Genomic DNA, 24188 nt, shown 5'->3' with positions numbered 1-24188 from the left:
TACTATTCAGAAATGAAAGTTGTGGCATACACTGGCCTAAGCTAAAAGGTCATTAACAAAATTTGCTAATGAGACATCGATTCATAACATTCATTCAGGTTTTCTTTTAAAGTGTTGGGTTCTTATCATATTTCAAATTTTATACCTTACCCTCTACCAAAAAATATTCCATAACAGAAAACGATTACAGTGCAGAGTGCAGCTTTCACAGGAAAGGTTCTTTATATTACCATAGAATACAAAAAATTTAAAGCAAGGGCTCTAGACTCAGAAATACTTGGGTTCAAGTACCGGCTCTGCTACTTACTAGAGGTTTAGTTGGGCAATTTTCTTAGCCTTACAGAATGTCAGTTTCCTCTTTGTAAAATTTAACTAAAAGTAGCCATCTCACAGGTTGATTGTGTAGATAAAATAATTAATAGAAAAGGCCAATTACAGTACCTTGCACGTAGTGAGGCCCGAAGAAATGTTAACTATTGATAACAACGATGCTGTCAGCAAATGAAGAAGAAGAATCTGGCGGGAGACGGTGACATAATTCCTGCTCCCTATCCTGTCTTCTTTTACCTATGATGTATTAATCCCAAGGTATTAGATGGTCTAGAAATTGGGTCATTAAAAGTAGGGGTTCTCCTTGTTTCTTGGTTAATAGTCCCAATAATGAGAGATGATTCTATAAAAATTTTAACTTGAACATCTAAGATGTCTCTCCCTGAAAAACAGCCCTAGTTTAAGGGAACACAGAATTAGCCCTTGTTTTCTCCTCAGCGAAATGGGATTATAACCTCTTTTTTTCACTATTATTTGTGCAAATTATTATAAAATAATTATAGCCAAAAGTATTAACATGGCTCTTCCTTACTCCTTCTCTCCTCTCTTCAGATAAAAAGAATGTTGTTTTGCCTGTTCCATGGCATGTCCGTCCTCACGTGTGCCCCAATGAGTGTTCGACTATTGCTAGATGGTTTCATTGGGTTCAAGAGAAAGGGGACAGGTAGAAGAGATGGAATTGGCTAGGGGAGGCCAGTCATGTCTTTAATAGAAGCAATGTAAGAAAATATGGTAACAGGTGCAAAAGCTTCATGTAAATCTTTGGCAGGATTTATTTAATTAGCATGTGGCACTGGAAAGATGGAAAGGATTGACATCTTAGAAAAAGCACATTAGGATTATGGGGCTAGACTATATGAAGTTAGGGCCACAGCTACACTAGATCATCATCTTATTTCAGTATTTTGTCCAAAGTCTGGGCTCCTCACATCAGAGAGCTATACTTGCCAACTTCCTGTTAGCACTCCTGGCTGCCTGTCCCCATTCCTCTACCCCAGGGCTTCTCAACATTGGCACTCTTGACATTTAAGGCTGGATAACTGTTGTGAGGGCTATCTCAAGAATTATAGGATGCTTAGCAGCGGCCCTGACTTCTACCCCTTAATTGCTAGTAGCACCTTCCCTCCTTCTCCGGAAAGTCATGAGAATCAAAAATGTCTCCAGACATTGCCAAATATCCCCTGGGGGGCAAAACTGTTCCTGGCTGAGAAACCCTACTTTTTCCTAACAGCTCATCTTAGAAGAAAAATTCATACCCCACTAAGCCATTCTGTATGTGATACTCCCTTTTCAGAGTTTGCAACACAGGGATTCCAAATTCTCAACAATCCATAACCATTACGACTGTCTGCCTGCTGGAATGGCTGTATCAGGCTGTCATCTACAAATTATAAATGATTATAACAGATACCATTTGTTGGATATTTGTTATGTGCTAGGCATCGGGCTAAGGGATTTAACTGGATTGTTATTCATTCTTATACAACAGAGAGTAAGATAGTATTATCTACACTTAGAGATGAGTAAAATGAGGCTTTGAAAATGTAAATAACTCACCCAAGGTCAACAAGTGGTTAAACTGGCGTTTGAACCTGAATCCTCTGAGCCTAGAGTCTCTCTTTGTCTTAGGCCACACTATTTCTCCTAGTGAGAAAAACCAGTGCAGATATATATGGGAAATACATTTGGCATAAGTTATATGAGTTAAAATGTTGAGGCAGTGCACAGACTGTTCCAGAAAAACTCAGTATTTTCTGAATAAGCTGACAACCAGCAATATAGATGTTTTTGTTCTAAGGACACTAACAAGTTGATTTTTGGATTATGGATATTCTACTGAAAACAGGAAAATGGTGGTTTCCTGTACATAGAAACAAGAAGCAGTAGCTGGTTGCCATGGTAGCAGAGGTAAACTTAATCTTGACTGGGAATACAATTACCAAGACAGGGACAGCAAGTATGGTAAGGAGTCTAAACCAGCAAGGAGTGTTTTTCAATCAGAAAAGAGAAAGTCAAAAGAAATGATAGCCATCCTCAATTATTTGAAAGGCCACCATCTAACAGAAGGAAAGCACATGATCTAGATTATTCCAAAAGGATTTGTGAGTGGAAATTACATCATGGTAATGGAAGCCAGTTTTCCACTGAATGATAAGAACATTTAATCATCACAGTATTTCAATTGGATTGAAATTAAACAAGCTGGCTAGACAGCAACTCATCACTGGGTTAGATAGGTGATGGCAGGGTGGTCGTCTCTGTTGGGAGACCCCAGTGTGGGTAAAGCTGGACTAGACAAATTCACAGGCCCCTTACAGAATAAGAATCTGTTTCTTTAAAGAACCGGGAAATTGTGAAATTCCTGTTGAAAACAGACAAATGGAAAGTGGGAGAAGTGGAGGTCTCCACTGGGCAGAGAGCACCAGCAGTAGCTCATCACCTTAATAGGAGTGGTAAATTCCAATCTTGTCTGGGAATAAAATATCATTTAGGTGAGACTAAACATAAGAGGTAAAGACCTTGGGGGGAATTTTTTCCTTCTAAATAGATGACCAAAGGATAGGGCAATGGGAAGTAGGGAGTAAGTGGGGAGGAGGAGGGAACAGGAAGGAGGAGGAGATGGAGAAGAAGACAAAGATAAAGTAGAAAGACCAAGAATCAAACATCTCTTTCTTCTGTCTTCCAACCCTAAGAAACTGTGATGCCTCTTTCTTGGACTTTACAGCTACCTTTCACTATTTTGACTTCAAAACTCCATTTAATTCTTAATTGATTTACCCTGAACCACTAATTCATTTGAAACATTTTACCACTAGATCGACTAAATGGAGAGAGGACAAGATTAGCCTCAAACCTTCCTCTCAGAAAACCAACCACATTGTAAACTTGCAGGATCTGTCTTAGAAAACAGAACTGTTACCAAGTCAACCTCTGCTAAGGCACACAACCTCTTTTTGCTGACAGCATAACAGGTTTTACAAAAAAAAGAAAAGAAAAGATAAAAGAAAAGCTATACCGATTCATTTTTCCACATTAAATATGAATAATACTTAAGAGAAATTTCCCTATCTCTTCATCTCCAGGGCACTCGAATCATTTATAGTCTCATTATTTTACGTAACACCTGTTAAGATTATTATTCTCCTTTGGTTTCTAAGAAGGCAACTGTAGAAAGATTAAGCGGTAAGTTGTCCAAGGTTACTCAGTAAATTAAAATGCTTGGAGTTTTCCATTCAGTGCTTATTTTAGTGTCTTGGTACAAAGTGACTGAACTTTGTAAACTCACAAAAACCCCCAAGTCTTACTCATCTCATCCCCATTTCTCACACATACATTTTTATCATCTAAGCACAAATCTACCGCCATGTAAACCTTGGACAAGGGTACCCTTCCAGACTAGCACAATGTCTGCAGTAAGCCTCATACCTCGCCTAACTTGGTTTTCCAATCAGAATTGACCCTTTCCTTTATCAAATGAAGTTAGTTGATTCTGCCTGGCTGTGTCTGGGAAATTTTTAACCCCTCGATTAGCCGTTAACAATTGGTTTAACTCAGATGAGACAGAGGACAAAATAATAGTGGTTGAAAAAAATGCCTCCACCATTCTGATTACAAAGGGGGCATGATTAACGAAGTTCCCTTTGTGTCCAAGCTCCCTCTGAAAGCCAGAGAAAGAGATTTCCACCTCCCTTTTTTGATTGCTGAGTCTTTTCCTACTTGTCTCATCACCCACACAATCTGTTCATAGCCCAAAGAGACAATCCAGCCAGTCTGTGGAGAGTTCCTAAAACATTTAGGTCATGAAAGCAGACAGGATGAACAGGACCTCATCTGGACAAAGGATGATGGGACGTTCAGCAAAAGAGTTCACAAAGGGAAATACAGACTGAAGGCCCTGGGCTGAATGGATTTGTCCACAATGTCTAACACAATGGCCATCCTTATGGGTATTTGTAAAGCCGGTCAATTTATAGCCACCTCCAGGTTTTGTCCCCAAAACTCCACTGCTTTTAGAACAGAGAGTTTTTTAAGAAATACAATTAACAAATTAAGGAAGTCCAAATCACTGTTTGAAGGACCCTTCAGTCTCTTAAGACTTTTAAATATGAAAACAGAGACTGAGACAAAGATTCTAGTTCCAACTCAACCACCATATAGGTTGAGATAATGCATAACAGTTAGCACATTGCCTGGCACATTAAATTCTCAATTAATATTACCTAATATATTATCACATTCTGCTCTGTTTTATTAATGATATTCTAAGATATGTCCTGCCTATCTACTCAGTTAAAACAGTGCCACCTATTTGCCTTTGGTGCATTACAAAAGGTAACTGCTTTCATGTAAATCATCTTATTTAAGCCTACAGACCTGTGGTAGGCTATTGATGAGATACTACAAGCAAACAATCTCATAGTTGGCAAGTGGTAGATGCCCTGAGATCTCAACTTGTAATTTCAGATCCAGTGCTTTCTTTCCATAACACCACAGCTGAGCAGATTATCAAGTCTTTTGCCTATTCATATTCCCCAGAATTTAACCAAGTGCTAAGATATACATTAATCACCATTTAAACAAATTTCTAATCTGTAGGTAACCTAAAGTCTCAGGATTTATCTTAGTGCCTTTAACAACAGCAAAAAAGAAATGGCTGGAAAATGCCAACATATTTGGCTTCGAGAAAGACATGACTGTTTCTATTTGCCAAAAGAAAGTATTACCATGTTTACTTAGCAAATAATACGGCAAGAAGAAGCATGAGGGATTGAATGGTATGTCTAAGGAGGCAAATGGCAGTAGAGCCAGATCTGATACTCCACTCCTGGCTTTTTTAATAAGCTCATTTTTGATTCAATATTTTAAATAAGGTGAATCTTATATTATGCACATCAAATTGTACTTTGATGTGCATAATAAAGTATTTGCATAAGTGATCACCCCAAACTTCAAAGGCCCAAGTCAAATTCCTTAATTCTTCAAAAGAATATTTTTATCTGATCTAAAAAATGCTTAGAACACTTAGGCCATTTTCACCGAACTTTGACCTTAAAGACAAACTCTTATTTCAGTGATCTTATCTCTCCAATTAAGTTGCTTGAAGGCAAGACCTGTGTGTGCATTCCTTCAGTAGCCCCTGACTAACCCAGGTCGGGGATGGTCGTAACGTGTGCTGGCTCATTCCTTGTTCCGCCTCACAGAGTCCCAGACATCTCAAAGTAATAGAGTCCCAACCATCCTCAGAAATATTGTTCTGCTTAGGCAATTATTAAAGCTTCTCCTGTGCCTTCAAGAACTTCATTTTAACTGCTGGGACATCCTGTTGCCATCCATTTCATATAGACATCCATCTCAGCAGGAGTACGTATTACAATGAGCTTGACTTCAAAGCCAGCAGCCTGGCCTAGTTCCAGGAATTATCACTAATGATCTTCACCAGCCACTTGGTGCTCCAACAGTAGTACAACACACACACACACACACACACACACACACACACACACACACACACATTTCAACTAGTGCTCTAGTTGGAAGAACCGTGCCTAACAGAGGTGGTGCCATATCTGATTTTATATTTTAATTGTTACAGAAGTCATAACTCATCCAACAGGAACAACCTCTCCAAACGTACCTTCTGCAATATAATAGTGGTCTCCATCAACCTATGTTTAAATCAAAGACATAGTATTAAGTGCATCAGCCAGAGGTCCCTTGGTTGCAAGGGAAAGTAAACCATGTTCAAAGTTGCTTGAGCAAAAATCAAGTTAATTAATCATTTAGTAAGAGAAAGCTGAAAAAAGTCCACAGACAGAATAGTTTTTAGATAATGGTTGTTTTCAGAAATTGAATTATGTCAACAGATCTCATTTCTGTATAGTCACTGAATTCTACCTTACATTTTATTAGATTCATTATCAGGCTTCATTGGAAAGCCTCCAGTAGTTCCAGGTACATACTATCAGGGTTCAAGTTCAGTAAGAAAAAGAGAGGATATCACTTGCTGGTAGCCTCCACAAAAGCCTCAGAATTTACTCTGATTAGAGTAACTGAAGCCATGTGTCCACTGTGGTTTGGTCACAGGCCCATCACTGGAATTAGAAATAAGGATTCTCTTAAACCACATGGACTGAGAGTGAGGAACGGGAAGTGCCACAAAAGAAATTCCATATTCCACTGTATATATGTACCACCTCTTTATCCATTCATCCATTGATGGACACCCAGGTTACCTCTATATCTTGGCCATTGTAAATAATGCTGCAGTGAGCATATGGATTCACATGTCCCTTCGAAGTAGTGTCTTGGGTTCCTCTGAATAAATACCCAAGGTTCTAAAGACCTAGCTTCTGCCCAGGGAAAGATCAAAACATACGGACACCCTCAGCAGGCTAAAATTTGTTGTTCCTTCAAAGAGATATTTTTTATATATTTAACAATTGTTTATGGGGGCAAGGTGAACAAAATGGACCACAGGTGGCACTTTTTTTTGTCTTAGAAGAGAGCTCAAAAAGTAATTTGTGGTTAATATAGAGACTTCTATAGTAAATAATTCCCTATACAAAAAAACTAAGTTTTTTTTCTGATCTTCATCCAATCATATAGCAATTAATCTTCAAATCCCCAGAGTAATTCCTATCACAAACAAAACCAACTACCTTCTCCAACAAACTCACCATAAACATAGCTCTTTTCCTTCTCAATTTCCATAACTTTAAAATATGAATGTCCCTAGTGGACTGGCCTATCTTAGAATGTTATTGGTAATATCAAATGAGATGATTTCTATGAAAGTGCTCTGAAGGAAGCTAAAGCACTATATAAGCGTGAGGAATCAGGAGTAAGAATTCATCACCTAGATTTAATATACACTCAACGAAGCATCTGAGAGTCTGTATCAAACCTTTGGCTTTACCACATAACTTTCATGTTCTTTTCCTATAGTCATTTCTGAAAACCAGCTATTGGTCTGTAAAGTTTCCCTTTAACAAAGGACGGCCCAAATAGGCCAAAGAGTGCTTATAAAAAAGTATGGTGTTTCTAGCTGTTGAAACTTAGGTGTTAATAAGGGGAAATGCCAAATATAATCCAAAAAGCAGACAGACATGGTATAGGTTAGTATATATAGGCTGGAGTCAGCCCGAAATGGAGAAGGGCAGCAGCATGAACAAGTAGAGAGGTTAATGGTTTTCATATCATCTCATTCAAGCCAAGCCATGGCAATTAAAAATCCTAGAAGATGTAAACTTCTGAGAGTGAGAATTCTTTTAGAATTAGCACCCAGTACTACTATTAGCAATATTTTATAGCACTCCAATTATCTTCCCAAAGGAAATCATTGCTTAAAAAAAAAAGTTGTTTCTTGGTAGGGTTGTGCCTCTATACTATAGACTTATATTGTGTTTCTTTTACAGTCTCTTTCTCATTTTGAAGAATGGTAAAGTTTAAATAAAATATAAATGGGTTAATAATAAGTATGCTTAAGTTCTTAAATGCCCTTCTTTAACCCCCACCCCAATTACATCCTTCCCTTGAGGATATTTACAAACCTCTATGACACATGCTCTGTACCTTCTTGGTTCAAGGAAAACACACCTACAGCATTTCAAATTAACTACTGACCCTTACTCTCACACTATAAACAAACCCTTTTCAAAATCTCAATTGCATTGTGTCCACATTGATTAAAGCTTGAAGCCTGGTGACCTCATGTGGTGTTAACTTCTCCCATGCACCAACAGCATTCTGCCTTTCTACTCAATTACCCCCTTTGGTGCCAGAGGATCGCTACCCAATGAACATACACAATGGATTTCTGCTTCATTACACTAACCAACAGCAGGATAGAAATAAGCAGAAGAGGAATAAACAAGCTAATTTATCATGAGGACAGAGCAAGCTTTCACCAGTCTCGCCATGGAAAACTTCAGTGGTTAACGGGAATATCAATAGTCTGGGGGTAATGTTTATGATCTTACAGATTACAGACAGAGCCACAACAGAACTTCGTAATTAAAGAATTTTGCAGATTAGCAGGTGCGAACAACATGCACACAAAACCTATGCCGTAAGAATCTGGGGTCCTACATAAAACCTACTGAATAATTATTTTGGGAAGCCCATCCCAAGGCTTTGGATAATGTGGGCTGACACCCTGGTAATTTGCCCCAAGTGTTCAACCTAACTGTGGGGCCCCTCTCATTCATCTTTGACAAGGTGGTCAGGAGAGCCCCAGCCTCTTTGTGAGAAGGACCTGGATGCCCCCCTTCATTAGGCATGGCAAGGGCACAGCGGCTGATTGAATTAACAACTTTGGAGGGCTTCAGTCCCAGTTCCCAGACATTAGCACCATCATCCAGAACAAATTAAAAGTCTCACAGCAATTAAGCAGATTTTGAAAATGAATTTCCCATGGTTCAATGGTTCAACAAGCAATCTTGGGTTAAGTATTAGAGAAGAGTTTAGAAGGAGGAGAGGAGGAACTGACTATTGAATTTCCAAAGTAAACATACAATTGGTAGAGGCATAAACAATAAACTTCAGAGCCTCTGCTAATTAGGCTTTTACACTTCTTTTATATAAAATTGAAAATATTCAGTCACAGAAGGTGAAAGAAAAAAATATTAACATGGAATTGTTGTAAATAAATGGTGGATTTCAGGATTTTTTTCCTTTGTTTTTAATTCCTTTAACATCATAGTATTTTTGTTCAATTTTGTTCAAAATTAGGAGGGGAAAAATGCATGTTTCTAGTTATGAGATTTTAAATTCACACAAGCAATCTAAGCTTAACTCTAGAACCATCTACATTTCTCTGAATCAGTATAAGTCAGATTCAGAGAAGACAGAAAACCTCTTATGCCAGCCTCCCAAAAGACTCTGGGTGTTTTAACTCCCAGAACTCATTTCTGGGTTAAAAGAATAAGACTAATAATAAAATAGTACCTAGTCTATTCTAACTGTTTACTATTTGCCAGGCACTGTACACATATTATCTCATCTAATCTTTTCACATATTATGTCATTTAATCCTCACAGCAATGTCATGAGCATTATTACTACCATTTCACCCATTTGAGAGTCAAGGAAACTCAAAGCTCTGAGAATAAGTAATTTGTTCAAGGCCAAATAGCCAGTAAGTGGTAGAGTCAGGATTTGTATCCAGTCCTGACCACAAAGCTCTCACTTACATTTAGAATAGAAAACTCCCATTTCCAGTGGAGTTTTATCTAGGCTTTTGAGCAGTGGATGGGTCCATACCAAAAAAAAAAAAAAAAAGAGAGAGAGAGAGAGTGAGTCATGACTTTAGAGGGAGTACATGATGACGTGATGACCCAGCTGAGGAGGAACTCCTGTCATTTTTCTTTCAAGCCCCTACTTTTTCTCCATCACCACCACCTCCCTCTCCCCTTACTCTACCCCAACTCTGTGCCCGCTCCTCCAAAATCCTCCCACCTCTAGCTGGAATGCCTGGCTAAGACAAGTCCAAGTCCAGCTTTTGTGTGACTGTCTCCTTGGCTTTTGCTTCCTTCCCTTTCAGCTTACAGCTGCTTCTTAAATCTCTGTTCCAGCTTCTCCACCTGGCTCCACTTGAAAGTCGATGGGCCCAGGTTCTTCTTTGCCTGCAGGCACACATTCAGCACAGCATGTTTAGTACCATTCAGGAACTTGGAAGAATGTGTGGATGAATTCATTCCCACCCACCGGAAGCATAAGCTGAACACAGTGGGAAGTTTTCTTGTCAAAGGAAGTTATAAAAGCTGATATCATAAATACATCATTGATCTCTAAGAAGAACTGTAAATACACATACAAAATTCTTAGAAGGGCAACTTTGAAAGATGAATTTTCCATCTTTAAAAATGTATAGAAAATCATATGCTCTTTAAAAGTCCTGAAAAAGACAGCCCATGTGGAACAAAAGAAACACATGTATTTCTTAAAGACAATATGTCATAAAATTTCCATCATCAATCAACATTCTCATTTGAATATTCTAAATTTGGAAATACATATACTATTATATATCCCCTTCCTCCCAGCCAGTATGGACAACCAGTAACAATGAATTCTCTGCCTTTTTGGCTAAGTAAAGACCAAATATATGTAAGACATAATAGTAATCAGAGGAACAGTAGGCGTAGGTACTGATATACTCCATTAGTTGTCAGGAAACTTGATTCAGATCTTACTCTTTTACTGTGACTTCTCTGGGCCTTCGTTTCCACAATATAATAGAAGAAGGTCCCTTTCTCAAACTCCAAAAAGTATACACTTTTACAAATCTAAGCATGTAAACCATGAAGGAGACAATCTTTTAAGTTCAAGTGAATAAGAAATCTTCCCTCATTTAAATTATAGAAGAATGGCCCAGGATAAAATATTATAAATCTTAGGGCAGACCTTGAAGTTGAAGTATTTTAGCTACCTCTGCAATCGGTCTAAAATGTAAGGCATTTATCTATTTATTGCTCCAACAAGTTTTACTAGGCATCTCTACTGTACTACCTTGTGGTAACCACTGGAGATAAAGGTGAGCAAATTAGACCATTCTTGCTCTCAGGTAGTTTACAGTTTTATAAGAGTTATATTTTCATCTTTATTTTTCGTTTATAAATTCTTACAATAGAGCACTATAATTATAGCTAATGTTTCAGAAGTAGTTAATATTTTATAAGAAAAAGATCATTATTTTTTCCTTGAAGTTTGACTTTCAAAGGTCTTTGTCATTTACATTATATCTAGAAGCAAACAAATAATAATAATAATTTCCCAATAGATGATGACTTCAATTTTATAACATAAAACAGAACAACTGGGATTCGCTCTGTAGCATGCATAGATGGAATATATCTCTTCCACGAACTGAGTGATATCCATTTAAAAGTCTTGCTACGTGGGTTTATCTACGCTATAAAGGGCCAAAAATACTTGTCCTGCATTTTAAATGGCAAAATTTAACATTCAAATTAAACCTTGGTAAAAACTATCATTAACTCAGAAAGTCAGTTAGTTGCTCTAATTCTCCAAATGTATAAATGACATGCTTCTTGAACTATTGGCTAGCATAGATTACACCTAACAGAAGGCTATCGAGCAGGGTTGCTGAGTTTCTAATTTCATATAATCCACTAAGAGGCAGCAATAACCTGTCATGGGCCTAACTAGATATATAAAATGACAAAAAAAAAACAAAACCAAAAAACATTTAAAAAGTTAATAAGTGACACTTCTAATTCAGGGAAATGGCTAATATATATTGATTGATCTAACATGTATACACAGATAACTTACATTCTCTCATTTAAACCCAACAACATCCCTGTGAAGAATAAATATTCAGATGAGGAAACTGAGGTTCAAAGTGTGCAAGTGGTTTGTCCAGGTTACAAAGCAAGTTTGATAACAAACCACATCACACCTGCTGATCAACCATAAAACTGCATGCCATCAGTTAGAAATCTGATTGCTTTGGATGAAAGGATCAGTGAGTTTATCATTGAACAGATATACCACATGGACAATCTTGAGCCAGCACCATGTTGTTTACCAGAATGACCATGTCCTAGAAATCCTATGAGAAGCCCAAGTCATCAAAGGTAACTTTCAAAACTACTGTAGCAGTTCTGCTTAGCGAAGAGAATTACTCTAAAGTGCTTAATGGACAGAGCTGGTCTCAGGAACTAACCCAGGTCCTCTAATGATCTTTTTGTTTAAATCCCAAACATACTGCTCATCCGTCTCCCAAACTATATTTTATCTTTCTTTTTTAACAAGTGAGTGAGGTAGAGGAGGAAAGGAATTCTTCTGCTATCTGTAAAAAAAGGAAACAAATGCTAATTGAAAGGTAACTTTAGTTTCCTTTTAGTTTAAAAATCTTGGGTGTCTATAAATTATCCTGTTTCTCTATCTTCTTATCAACTGTTATTCAGAAATACTATGTTCTATTATAGCAAAACTCTGTTCTGTTTGGGCATGTTCAAAGAATGGTTCCAGGGATTTAATACCAGCTCTCTCATGAACCTGCAAATTCTGTAAAATTAGGAGGAAGGGTAACTAAAAAGATGTCTAAGGTCCCAGAGATGTCGGTCAGAGCCAACTCTTCCCACCCCACCCCACCCCACCCCACCCCATCCCACCTGACCTCACAATTCTGAAAAAGCTGATCTTTTCTAAGTAGAGGTGTGTTCTATAGATGATAGCGAGCAGGGGCTAAAGTTGAAGCCAGTTTCACACAAGCCAGAACTAGCTCAAGAGAACAGAGAAAAAAAATGGAATGTGGGGACATGTCTTGTCTACGTTGGAGGTATTCCATTCTCAGGCAAGTTACAACCAGCTGAGAGCAGATAAAATATATAAGAACCCAGAGCAAAAGAAGAGGGCCTCAAAAAGACCTGATCCGCCTTGAGAGAGGGCTGGATTTAATAAATATGGAACGCAGCTTTTTGGTTATGATCACCTGAAGGCAAGCATGTTAAACAGAGACTTAAAAGCCAAGATTCATTATGGCCAAATCAGAGGATGCAGAAATACATAGTGCTCTGTGACTCTGCTTAGTTTCAACAAAAAGAAGGGCACAGGAGCAAGAATTTACAGTGTAATATTTGTACCTCTGGAAGCATAAAAATATGCCTGTCAGCTACTATGGCACAGAGTCCTCAACATTTTAAGCTCTATTTTGGCAATCTGAATTTTCTGTTTGCAATTATCATTAAAGTAAAGAAATTGTAGAGAAGACAGATGAGCAATTTTGTTGCTTTTGTATGTAAATCAGACCAAAAAATATAAGACACGTCACTTCTTCTAAACTCACTATAACTTCAGAATTACGCATGCCACAAACATGCCCTAAAAGCACAAAAGTTAAGTGACAGAATTTTAGTCAAAGGAGCCTGATTGATGAAGTCTTAAAACTAAACACAAGGATGGTTCTTTCGTTGGTTTAATAAGGACCATAGTCATGGGGTTTTTTTTTTTAAGTTTTAAATTTACAACACTTTCTCATGCAAGAGTAAAGGGAATGTACCATGCCCAAGGCAAGCAAAGAAGGAATTTAGTTTAATTTTTTAATTTTGCAGTATCCTTTAAAATTCACATAGAACAGCTTAACACTGTATATAATTCTATTGTTCCATAAGACATTAACTAAGAATATTAAGTATATAAAGGCAAGAAGGAGAAGACATTAAAGTTATTGCTATTTTATTTTCAAGTACAGAAAAGTCAATAGAGCTTTATGAACTACATGTGGAGAATTTTCTGCACATTAACTCTATGGCTTTGTACAGGAATCAAATAATTTTCATGCTGAAACTCAGAAGGGGATATATGTTTAGAGTGCTGACTGGCATTAGAACCTGAGTCCAAGCCACAGTTCTGTCTCTAATTCTATAAACTTGGGTCTCTTCCCTTTCCTAGGACTCTGATTCTTCCTTAAAGGAGGTAGGACAAGATGGTCTCAAAGGCCCTTTCATCTTTACAATTTAATAGCGACAAGCTCCAAGGCTTCCATTCAGGGCCAAACAACAAACACCAAAGTGTATGGATACAGTGGACCCAAAAAAATGCACTCGTGGCAGGCAAAAAGATCACACAGCTTTTAGTAGAATCAATTATCATGCTGCCAAGGGGGCTAGTGAGGTATGAAACGCCCTGCTCATATCACAGACACCTCAGAATCCTGGGCATTCATTCTTCCCTTTCTCTTCTTTTGTCCTCACATCACCCACCACACTCCTACATCTCTCTGCTGCTAGAGCTTCTGTGGAAATCAACCCAAATGTTGTAGACTTAGAAATGGCATAACTGAGCTCTATTAAAATTGTGTAGGAAGCAAAAATAATAGATCTTGAGTAAAAGCATGAGGTATTCTCTTGGGAGTAAAAAGTACGTGCTTTAGGAGAATGATTTAGACTTATGTTCTTATTTTGCTTGTTTTCTGCAACAGTATTTACTATTTAGAGAAGGCTCATTATGAGATATTCAGTTACAGAATGGGGATTAACATTATTAGGAAGTAGGATGGGATGACCTCTTTGGTACTTTCAAACTCAAACTTAGTAATGCTTTTGGTCATGCCCATTCCTTCTGCCTCAATAGATCCATGCATCTGGAGGTATTTGACAAAGTGGCAGTGACTCAAGGAAGAGAAAGAATAGAAAATAAACAATATCATGGTTAAGTTCTCTCTAGATCTAAAAGCAGAGAGGGACAGAGAAAAGAAAGCAGGAAAGATGGACATGGGGTTAAACAGATAGTTTCAGAGAAGAGTCCTCTGGGAATCACATCTCTGGTGGGTCTGGTTCAACGAGACACTCTAACGGGTACCACGTCCTCAAGACAGTGAATTCCTTGAAACAATCATCGATGACCTAGGAGCGCTCTGTCCCACATCAGAGTTGAGGGCGGGAGTCAAGGAGCTTTTGTGACTTATTTGAGATCACTGAGACAAGTCATCTGCAGAGTTTGAGCCAAGTTTCTCTCCACTACAGGATGCTGCCTTGAGACCAGGAGGTTTCTCTTTGGGAGGGGCTCAGCCAGGACTAAGGCAACAGTTAACTGGCCCCAACCAGCTCTCATGAGCTTAGCCTTATTAACTTGGGGCTTGAAAAAAAACTGAGCCAGTCATTTACAGACCCATTACCTTCGTTCTACAGAGAAATCATAATGCTTTGCCAAAACAAATGTAATAACTTGGCCTCTTCTTTCAATTACCTCTGCTTTCTTGGAAATGTATTTTGTGGATAAAGCCTCTGAGTTAACACAGGGAATTAACCAGAAGTTTAAGAAGGCCCTATAATTCCTGTGGGCCAGTGAAGAAAGAACACCCCTTTATTAGGGAATATTAAAAGAATGGAGTGGGAAGGAAAAAAAGAAAGGAGAAGGCCCAGGATTTAAAGAGGCACAGCAGAGAGAAACACTAGCTCAGTTTGGGGACTGGGGGGTAGATGGTACCAGAAGTAGGTTTTGGAAATCCAGGTAAAAGCTGTGTCCCAAAGAGACAGTCTCACGTTCACAAAAACCTTAGTTTCCCTTTCTTGGGTCCATATTCTACTCCCATTGCCCTTCTCCACACCCACGTCCCCCTCTCTGGTATTCAACAGCTATATTCAGGCCCTGCTGTGAGTGCCAAGTCCAGGCAGCATTCAGAAAATCGGTTATTTTGACACATTTCAATTACAACTCTCAGTCACTCTTCTCTATGTGTAATAATTTCTTTTGGGGGGTATCTGGGGTATAATTTTCTCAGGTTCAGCCCTCCCCAGCATGGCCTGCAAGCACTGGTCAACATAACGATGGCTAGTATAAGGGGTTAATATGTATTTGGAATTGGGATAATCTGTTTAGGAATTAACTAGATTAATAATTAGTACCCATGCAGTGATGAGAGTCATGTGGCTTGAGAAAAGGGTTGAAACAGAAAAAAGGGAGACTGAGTTTTCATCTTCTATTAAATCTGTGCAGAATCAATACACTCTACCCTTCGTTAACCATGGTAATTGAATGGACAATAGGAGGAGAATGGCATTAGACCTAAGACCATGGCTTAAGTCGAGGATAATGGGCTTGGGTGCCAGAACCTCTTATTTACTATCTGTGTAATCTCTGAAAAGTTCCTTAAATGAGCTTTGGATTCGTCAGAAAACTTGAGAAAGTATCCGCTTTTCTAGATTGTTATCATTAAATGAATCAACACACAGAAAATGCTTCCCACAGTCAATGAATTCTCAAACAGCAACAAATCATAATAAGCCAAATCTCTCACTACTTCTCAGATGACAATCTGACTATAGCTTTTGCTTATCTACATATTTAATTAGGGGTTGTTGGGGGGCGGGGTAGGAGAGAAAGACAGTAGTAAAAGGCTAAAGAACCTTAGTGTTTTTGTATTCTAAAACACACGAGTTGCTCTTTTCTGTTATTTAGCAATCCTTTTAGATTAGCCTTATTATGAAAAAGGAAATTGCAAAACATTTCATCATCACATTTGGGAACTTCAATGCCTCAAGCACCTCTTCTCCAGTCCCAATCTCCAACCCCATCCGGATACTTTCTCTGAGAACTGTCTTTATCTGGCTTGTTTGTCTATTAGGCCACCATTACATCTCAGAGAAGTCATAAGACTAAATGGAATAGACATAATCATTTCATGCTCCCCATCTGCCATCATCCCTTAAGAGTCTCTATTAAAATTAAGGGCAACAAATCTTTCAATAGAGAAAGTCTATCAGCACTTTTTCCAAGGAACAAAATAAACCTATTCGTGGTGTCAACATGAAACCCTTTAGCTTGAAATGCCCTCATTACTATGTATGGGTGTGTATATACACAAAACTCATCCTTTGGGGAACAGAATTTTCAGTTTTCCGTAGGAGGCTCTTCTTTCAATTGCTCTACCATCACTGCCAATTCACACCCTCTAAAATCCTCTCCAACCTCAGTTGACTCCTTCTCTCTTCTTCCTTTGAAAGAGTCCAGACTTACATAACTATATAACTATGTTAAAACCACTAACTAGAGAAAACGAAATCAAGTAATCTTCCTTAGAGTAGCAGAACTCAAACACATTATGGTTAATGAAATTGGCTGCTCAGCCAGTTGAATGATTCATACAATTATGAAGACTGGTTAGCACTTGTTAAGAAATTGGTTAGACCGGCCTATGCAGACAGATCAAAAGGTGTCCTCCCTTAGCCTTGGCAAGGCACTGCTTTGCTATGTACAGCTGGACTCCATTTCATTTATCATAACATTTGATATCCTTTCCTTTTTATATGTTACCCAATGATTAAAAATGAGAAATTAATTGCTTTTCTAGTGTAATGTCTTTCTGCATTAAAACCATTTTTATTCAGTGCTTAAAGTCAAGGCTTTGGAAGCTCAGGGCAGGATAAACTAATGGTTGAGAATTCTGGCTCTATTGTCAGATTGACTGGAGTCCTTGCTTTGACCCTGACTAGCTAGGTAATCATGAGCAATTTTACTAGACCCTTCTGCACCTCAGTTTACATACGTGTAAATTGGGTACAACAGTATCAATCTGGCAAAGCTTTGTGTGGATTAAATTAGATAACGTCTGGCACATTGTGCACATTTAACACAGGATTAACATTATTAATACTATTTCATTAATATATTTATTTTGAGATGAAATGTTAATATAATTCGATGGTATAATTAACAGGGCTGTTTGTTTCACATGTTCTCAAATTCCCAATAAATGAGTAAGAATTATCCTGATGACAGAAAACTCAAAGTAGGGAATCTTTTGCTGGTGAACTTGGATTAAAAGGGGTTCTTTTCTACCTTGGGCTTTCCTAGGTTACTCAGGCTTCAAGTCCCCTCTTTCCTAACTTCCAGTCAACACCGCAACCCTATTCTGAGCACACAGTAGGCTCTAATAATTATTTTTCACATTCAGCACATAAGCTCAAAGCTAAGGACCTTCATACAATCTCAAATTCTAAATCTCCATAGAAACACCTTTATGAGGAAGATAAGGTAAGAATCTTTCCTCAATCTATCTGGATCTTTTTTTTTTTTTTTTTTTTAATTTAAAAACCAAGTTATTGCAAAATGTCAACTAGGTAGGAACGACTTTGAGTCTAGACATCGGTTCCAGGCAGGGACTTGAAAACCTTACAAAGACACACATCACACTATTATCTTAAGGAAATATTTCTCACTTTTAACAGAGGGCAGGGAAAGTTCCAATAGAAGGCTAGAGAGGCTGTACTGAACAATTGGATGAAAGCGTGAAAGTCAAATAATGTAATTTCAATTATAAAAAGTTCTACAAAAATTTTTGAGGTTGTATAGTACTCCTACGAACCACATTAGACACTCTAGTAGTTAACAAAAAGAAAAAAAATGACATGGTTTAATCAGACATAAAATTTTACAAAATAAAAAGGAAACTGAAATACAGAAAAATTCTCAAGATTCAAGATTCTCACCAGATATCCAAACATTGCAGAATTACAAGTATGGTATTATTAACACATTCTAAAATAAATACAACAAACTTAAAGCTTAATGTATTGGGAAGCAAACCCTTATATACTCTGCATAACTGTAATTGTATTTAATTTCTTAAAATCCTGCCACTTCTAAATAAACAATGGTAGCAGAAATAAAAACTCGCTTGGATGAACCACAATCAAGACCACGAACAGTTTCCATTTAAACAATAAAAACACAATAGTATGGGCAACATTACCGAAAGGCAGTATAAGTCCGTGAAAAATAGAGAAAACTGGTTATATATGTATGTATATGGTTAATACACAAATATTCTCAGAATTAAAAAAAAGACTGCTCACATAGTGAGCTTTTGAAAGAAAGAGTAATCTTTCCTAAAGAAATAATAATGGGTAATTTGTCGATACTTATTTGTAGTTTAAGTTTGAAATAATAGCATTAATGGGTATGCTTAAAATAATACAATAATTTTCTATTCACCCAGTCCTGATCTTCATATTCTTAACAGTTTTAGAACAGGTGGGTACAGTGACCTGCTTTTTCAACCATTATATCCCCCAGACATGACTAATTTGAAGCTGAGCAAATTGCACATAATGGGCCAGGGATTCAAGTTCATGATTTTTAGTCAGCTGCATGGTTTCCACCCCCTCCTTCTTTCACCCCTGCAGCTGCCTCTCCATGAACTAAATTCACCAAACATAAAATCAAAAGAAATTTATTTTTAAAAATTTTTCAGCGGGCTTATTTTTAAGGAGGATAAAGATTAAGTTACATCTTTAAAAAATTTTCTTTTCCTTTGGGGGTTCTTAAATTTTTTTAATGATTCTAAATATTAAGAGAAGCTAGCTACTTCAGAAACCCTGTCAATACATAAGAAAACAATCAGATTCAAGATTTTATAATGGCTCAAAGTTTTTACAAAACCATAGATGGCATAATTCAGTGAAATTTTCAATACCCCAAATTCTACCATGTAGGATACTGCTTTCTATAGTTTTTTTTTTTTTTTTCAATATCCCATCAACGATTTAGCAGTATATAGACACTGGCACAAAGAAAACAAACAAAACAAAAGCACACACACATACAAAATTTGGTTCTAAGAAGGCAATTGGGGCAGGCAGTATTTAAGCTGGCTAATCAAAACCCAGTCCCTCCCATTTGCTTTTGTATCTAATGTTTAAATTTTCCCCATCAATTCTAGAAGGCTGCAACCAAACACCAGTCTAGATGTCATATAAAATTTTCTAAGTACTGAAAATTTCATGCAATTTTATAACTGAAAGGAACCTTAAACTCAGTCTACCAATGGGGAAACAGAAGCCTGTTGGTTAACTGTTTGGGGTGCATGGTTTGTCATTATCATTTGGGGGTAGTTGCTTGTGTTTGTTTTGTATATATGTGTGCGTAGTACTTATACTCTTGTAATCAGGAGCTTTGCCATTCAGATGCTCCCCTTCCTAGGCTGCCATGTTTCCTTTCATCCAGGACAAGTGATCAAAAAGAAACATATATTATAAGTAATTTAAAATGAAGATTTCACTTTCTCCCTTGGTCTCTTACAGATATATTAGAAAGACACTTTCCACTCAGGACACCTGACTTCTAACCTATCAGTGGAAATGAGCAGTGAAGGAATTCCCTTCTCACTGGGGAGAATGGAGAAGAGGTTTCAGAACTTTACACTTCAACTTTCCAGCCTACAAACAGCCTTCAACAACTGATTCCCCCAGACCACTTTGTTGAAGGTCTATTCTTTGCTCAATTTCATCTGCTTTCTAATTTAGGGAAGTATGGTAGAAAAATATCACTTACCTTTTGTTGATATTTATTTCCCATATTTAGGTCTCATAGCATACCCAAGTTCCTAGATTTATTAAGTAGCAAAAAAATAAAAATAAAAATCTCTAAGTGGACTAGATAAAGGCTAACTCACTGTTCAAAGTGTTTAACATGAACTGGATCTGATCTTTTCAGTCTTCCAGCCAGAACTGGGGACAAAGCTGTGACAATTGAGGGAACAGGGGAGCTAAGCAGTAAATTTACACAATTTTCCCCAAGAAGTGTTATGCACAGACATTTTTTCAAGGAAAGTTGGAAATAAAGCAGTTTATTTATTGAAGGGAATCTAATTCCAGTTGGAACCTATCACTAACTTTTTGAGAGTGTTACCAAGTATGGTTACTAACCAAGTTCTCTGGGAAAAACCACCCTTGGCAACAGTTATGCCAGACAAACCCCTCTTTGAACACAAAACCGTTTTGATCCTACAGCAACTTTAATGTCCAGCAGCCACTCAGCAGCCACTTACCAGTGCCCTTGGACCATCTCCCCAGTACTAAGATTACAGAAATTATACTAATTCCAGAAGTGCCCTAAGAAACCTACAACACTGGATGATGGGTTCTTCAAGGCTAAGAGATCGGCTTTAGGAAAAGAAAAAGAAACATACACCAACAAAACACCAGGGAACTATGTGTAATGGTTCGCTGCTTGTGCAAAAACCTCAAAGAGGATGAAGGTCAGACAGGGATAATAGGCCAATTTAATTCTGAAAGCACAAGGTGCAAGAAATTTTAATTATGGTCTGCCACTGAAATCACACAAGATCCAATGGCATCTAACTGCAACTGCTCATCAAGGGAGACAAGAGGTGTAATTGTAACCGCTGCATAATCACTGTGAGGGCACAGGGAAGGCTGCCTTTGGCTCCCAGCAGAGAATGTATTAAAATCCAATACAAGGAAACATGGAGATAACACGTAGCCAAACCGGAGCTAACAGGAAAGCTCAACCGTGTGTGTGTGTGTGTGTGTGTGTGTGTGTGTGTGTGTGTGTGTGTTGGGGGGTCCAGGAATAAAAATATTAAGCCGTTTGGCCCAAATTGAGAATATGAACTTGGAAAACTCTGAATCCCTTTCTGCTTTGTGGATATATCACGAAGAAAGCCATATCTCCTCCAGAAATTTCTCTCCTCGGTGAAGCTTCGCGCACTCTCCTTTGTTTAAACAATTAGCCTGGATGTTACAGTGGTTTGCAGAACCAGACTCCCTTTAATTTGTTGCCATCTAACCCAAGTCTGGAGACAAAACGCCACGCACACGACTCAAGGTGCCCAAGCTCCCATCCCTACGACTACTACGCCCGCGCCGCGCGGACTCTCGAAAAGGGTAGCCCGTAGAAAGCCCCTCCATAGACTCTCTAGTTCGCAAAGTTTTACAAATTCCAGAAGTAAAGAAGAAAAAAATCTCCTATCCGCTCAGGTTGCGAAGTTGGCGCTGAAGTTTGTGCCGGGATGTCCTATATCTCGAGGGGAAAGGGGACGCGACTGTGCGGAGAGGTGGAAGGATGGATGAAGATGGAGAGACAGCGAGAGGGAGTGTTTCGAGTGGAAGGTCCACGAGACCACCTTCTTCACCCGGAAGGCTGCTGGGCTCCAAGAGGTCCGGGTGGTGCACACCAGGGGAGGTCTCCCTAGGCGGGCGCCGTCGCCGGGCCGGGGGAGCTGTCACCTGCGCGGGGCTGTGGCGGGGGCGGGGGCAGCTCTCCAAGACACCAAAGGAGGACCAGGAGCCCCATACTCGCCCGCTCTTGGGGCTCTAGGAAATGGGGGAGGGGAGATTCGAGAGAGGGCAGGAGGCCAAAAGCAACACCTTTCGGATACGCAGTTCCTCTCCGACCTCTCCAACTTCCCGCAGCGCCAGACAAGCACTTTCCCCCACCGCACCCCATCCCATCCCGCCTCCCGGCCCTCGGCTCGGACCTGTGGACAGCCAAGGCGAGGGCTGGGTAGGGGTGCGGCGAGCAAGCGGAGGCGCGAAGGTCGGGACCTAAAATACAACTCGCCTCTTGGCTGAGGCGACCAAATGCGTTTACACATGCAAGGAGCACAGACCCGTAACAGGGCTACGAACGGGTTTGCGCGGGGCGCAGTTACCCGACTCTTCTGTTTTTCCTAATAAAGTCGATTACGTTGCCCTCCGGAGCCGATTGGGAGGGAACGGAAAGGAAAAGGGGGGAATGCGGGGAAAAGCGGGGGTGAGCAGCAATCAACTTTGTAACCAGCGCTTCCTCGCGCGATCCGTCGCCATGCTTAAGATTCCCACCCCCGCCACCCCCCTCCTTCCTTTCAAGTGGATACTGAAACTAGGCCAAAACTTTTTCCCCTCCTTTTCTCTTAGCCACTAGACTGGATTGTGCCCCACGGAGCCCCATGGAGCTCTGCTTTCTTAAGCACAATAGCCGGACTAATTAGATCATAGAAGCAAGGCAGCGATACTGTAACAAGTAGCCCGAGAGGCAAAGAGGGAAGGGGCCCGAAAAGAGAAAGGGGGAAAAGTTTGCAGCTCTCGCACTTACCAATCAAGCCTCCCACCAGAAAGGCGATGATTTGGAACACGAGCAGAATCCCACCAACAATGCATAGCTTCTTGGTGCTCATGTTTTCTATAATTGCCCCAGCCATTTTTGCGCCCCCCTTTTTCTTTTCTCTTGGAAATAAATGTTTATGGGTGTGCTTTTGCTCCCTTCTCCTCTCACGCTCCCTCCTCCCCCTCCTCTTTTCTGGGCGCTGCAAAACTTCAGGGGTGCGGGAGCCGGGCAAGGATGGGACCAGGACCGAAGGCGCCCGCACGGATTCCCCCGGCGCAGCCCGCTCGGGTTCCCCCAATGCCCGGAGCTGTGATTGTGGCCGCTCCGCCGGCTGTGGACGCTTAAAGGAGCAGGGAAGCGGATCACATGACACCGCCTCCCTCCCTTTCTTCCTCCCTCCCTCTCGCGCTTCCTCCCTCCCTCCCTACCTCCCTCTCTTCCTCTCCCCCTTGCCCGCCAGTGCGGGGCTCGGAGCTCCGGCGGGTGCTGGCGTCCCGCTCCCGGGGCTGGCAGGCAGCGTGTCCCGCCAGGGGCTGGTGTTGTTTCGAGGTCGAGGTCGTTTGTTAAGTGGGTTCCCCCTACCTGCCTCTCACATGTTTCCTTTTCTGGTGCGAGACAGAAATCACCCGTGGACAGCTTTGCAGACCTTTAACTTACGCGCTGACTTTAGGAAATGATCCCCACCCCCAATTGCTAGAACTCTCTTTAGGAATGAGAATTTTTTAAAGGGACCCAAAGATGCTTAAGTCAAAGACTAGAGATGCAGAATAAAGTCTCAGCTTGGCTTCCTTCTACCTGATCTCGGCCTGGGTGGTAGGCATATACTCAGCGAAATCCGCCCCTCCCGCCCCCCACTGCACCCCTTAAGGAATCCTGCGCTCCAGCGAAATCAGACCACTGTTCATTACCACATTATCTTCCATTCCATGTGTTTCCGGAGCCTTGACCCTGGCACTTGCCTTAAAAATATTTGTTTTTACTCCATCAGAGTTTTAAATCTCATTTAAAAACCAACTTGTCTGCAAAACCTTGTTAATTTTCCAAACCACCTCCGTGTAATACCTCCGGGAAATGAGGCTATACGGTTCCTGTGTTTACATTCTTAGCTTCTATTGTAAGGACTTGAGTGTACACGTTTGTCTCCACCATAGAGCCATAAACTGCTGGGGGATAGAGACCAAGTTTATTCATATTTGTACCCCTTCTCCTCCGCCCTGTACCTAACAGAATTCTAGCTCTAGTAGGTCCTCCACAAACTTTTGTGAACTGAATAAATATGTGAAGGGAAAGCAAGCCCATGGTTTGCATTTCAAAAGCCTAAAAGAGACATGATTTAGATGGTACACATTGAGCTGCAATGTTTGTTGTCTTCTTGCAAGGATATATTTATATTTACACTTAAGGTCCAAGGGGGAAAAGAGAGTGGGATTTAAGAGATTTCCTGTTCTATTAAGCCTAAATTCCCAGGCCTGGATTTTTCATGTTTCATAAACTGGTCGCTT

The 24188-nt window shown here is 39.7% G+C and overlaps 1 protein-coding gene across 3 annotated transcripts in view; it reads right to left on the bottom strand.

Moving 5' to 3' along the window:
* WLS (wntless Wnt ligand secretion mediator) overlaps positions 1 to 23038 on the bottom strand; it is a 94700-nt gene extending 71662 nt beyond the window's left edge. For 2 of the 3 annotated variants that reach the window (XM_011365724.2, XM_023533919.1), the window contains exon 1: positions 22675 to 23038. In XM_011365724.2, coding sequence (XP_011364026.1) covers positions 22675 to 22780 — 106 coding nt within the window. In that variant the 5' untranslated portion in view covers positions 22781 to 23038. The remainder of the gene's footprint in view (positions 1 to 22674) is intronic. The other variant, XM_011365723.2, reaches the window with a different exon arrangement.
* Positions 23039 to 24188: the final 1150 nt, after the last annotated feature.

This window comes from Pteropus vampyrus, unplaced genomic scaffold (genome assembly GCF_000151845.1).
Source record: "Pteropus vampyrus isolate Shadow unplaced genomic scaffold, Pvam_2.0 Scaffold115, whole genome shotgun sequence".
NCBI lineage: Eukaryota > Metazoa > Chordata > Mammalia > Chiroptera > Pteropodidae > Pteropus > Pteropus vampyrus.
This window is presented reverse-complemented; position numbering and strand designations above follow the sequence as displayed.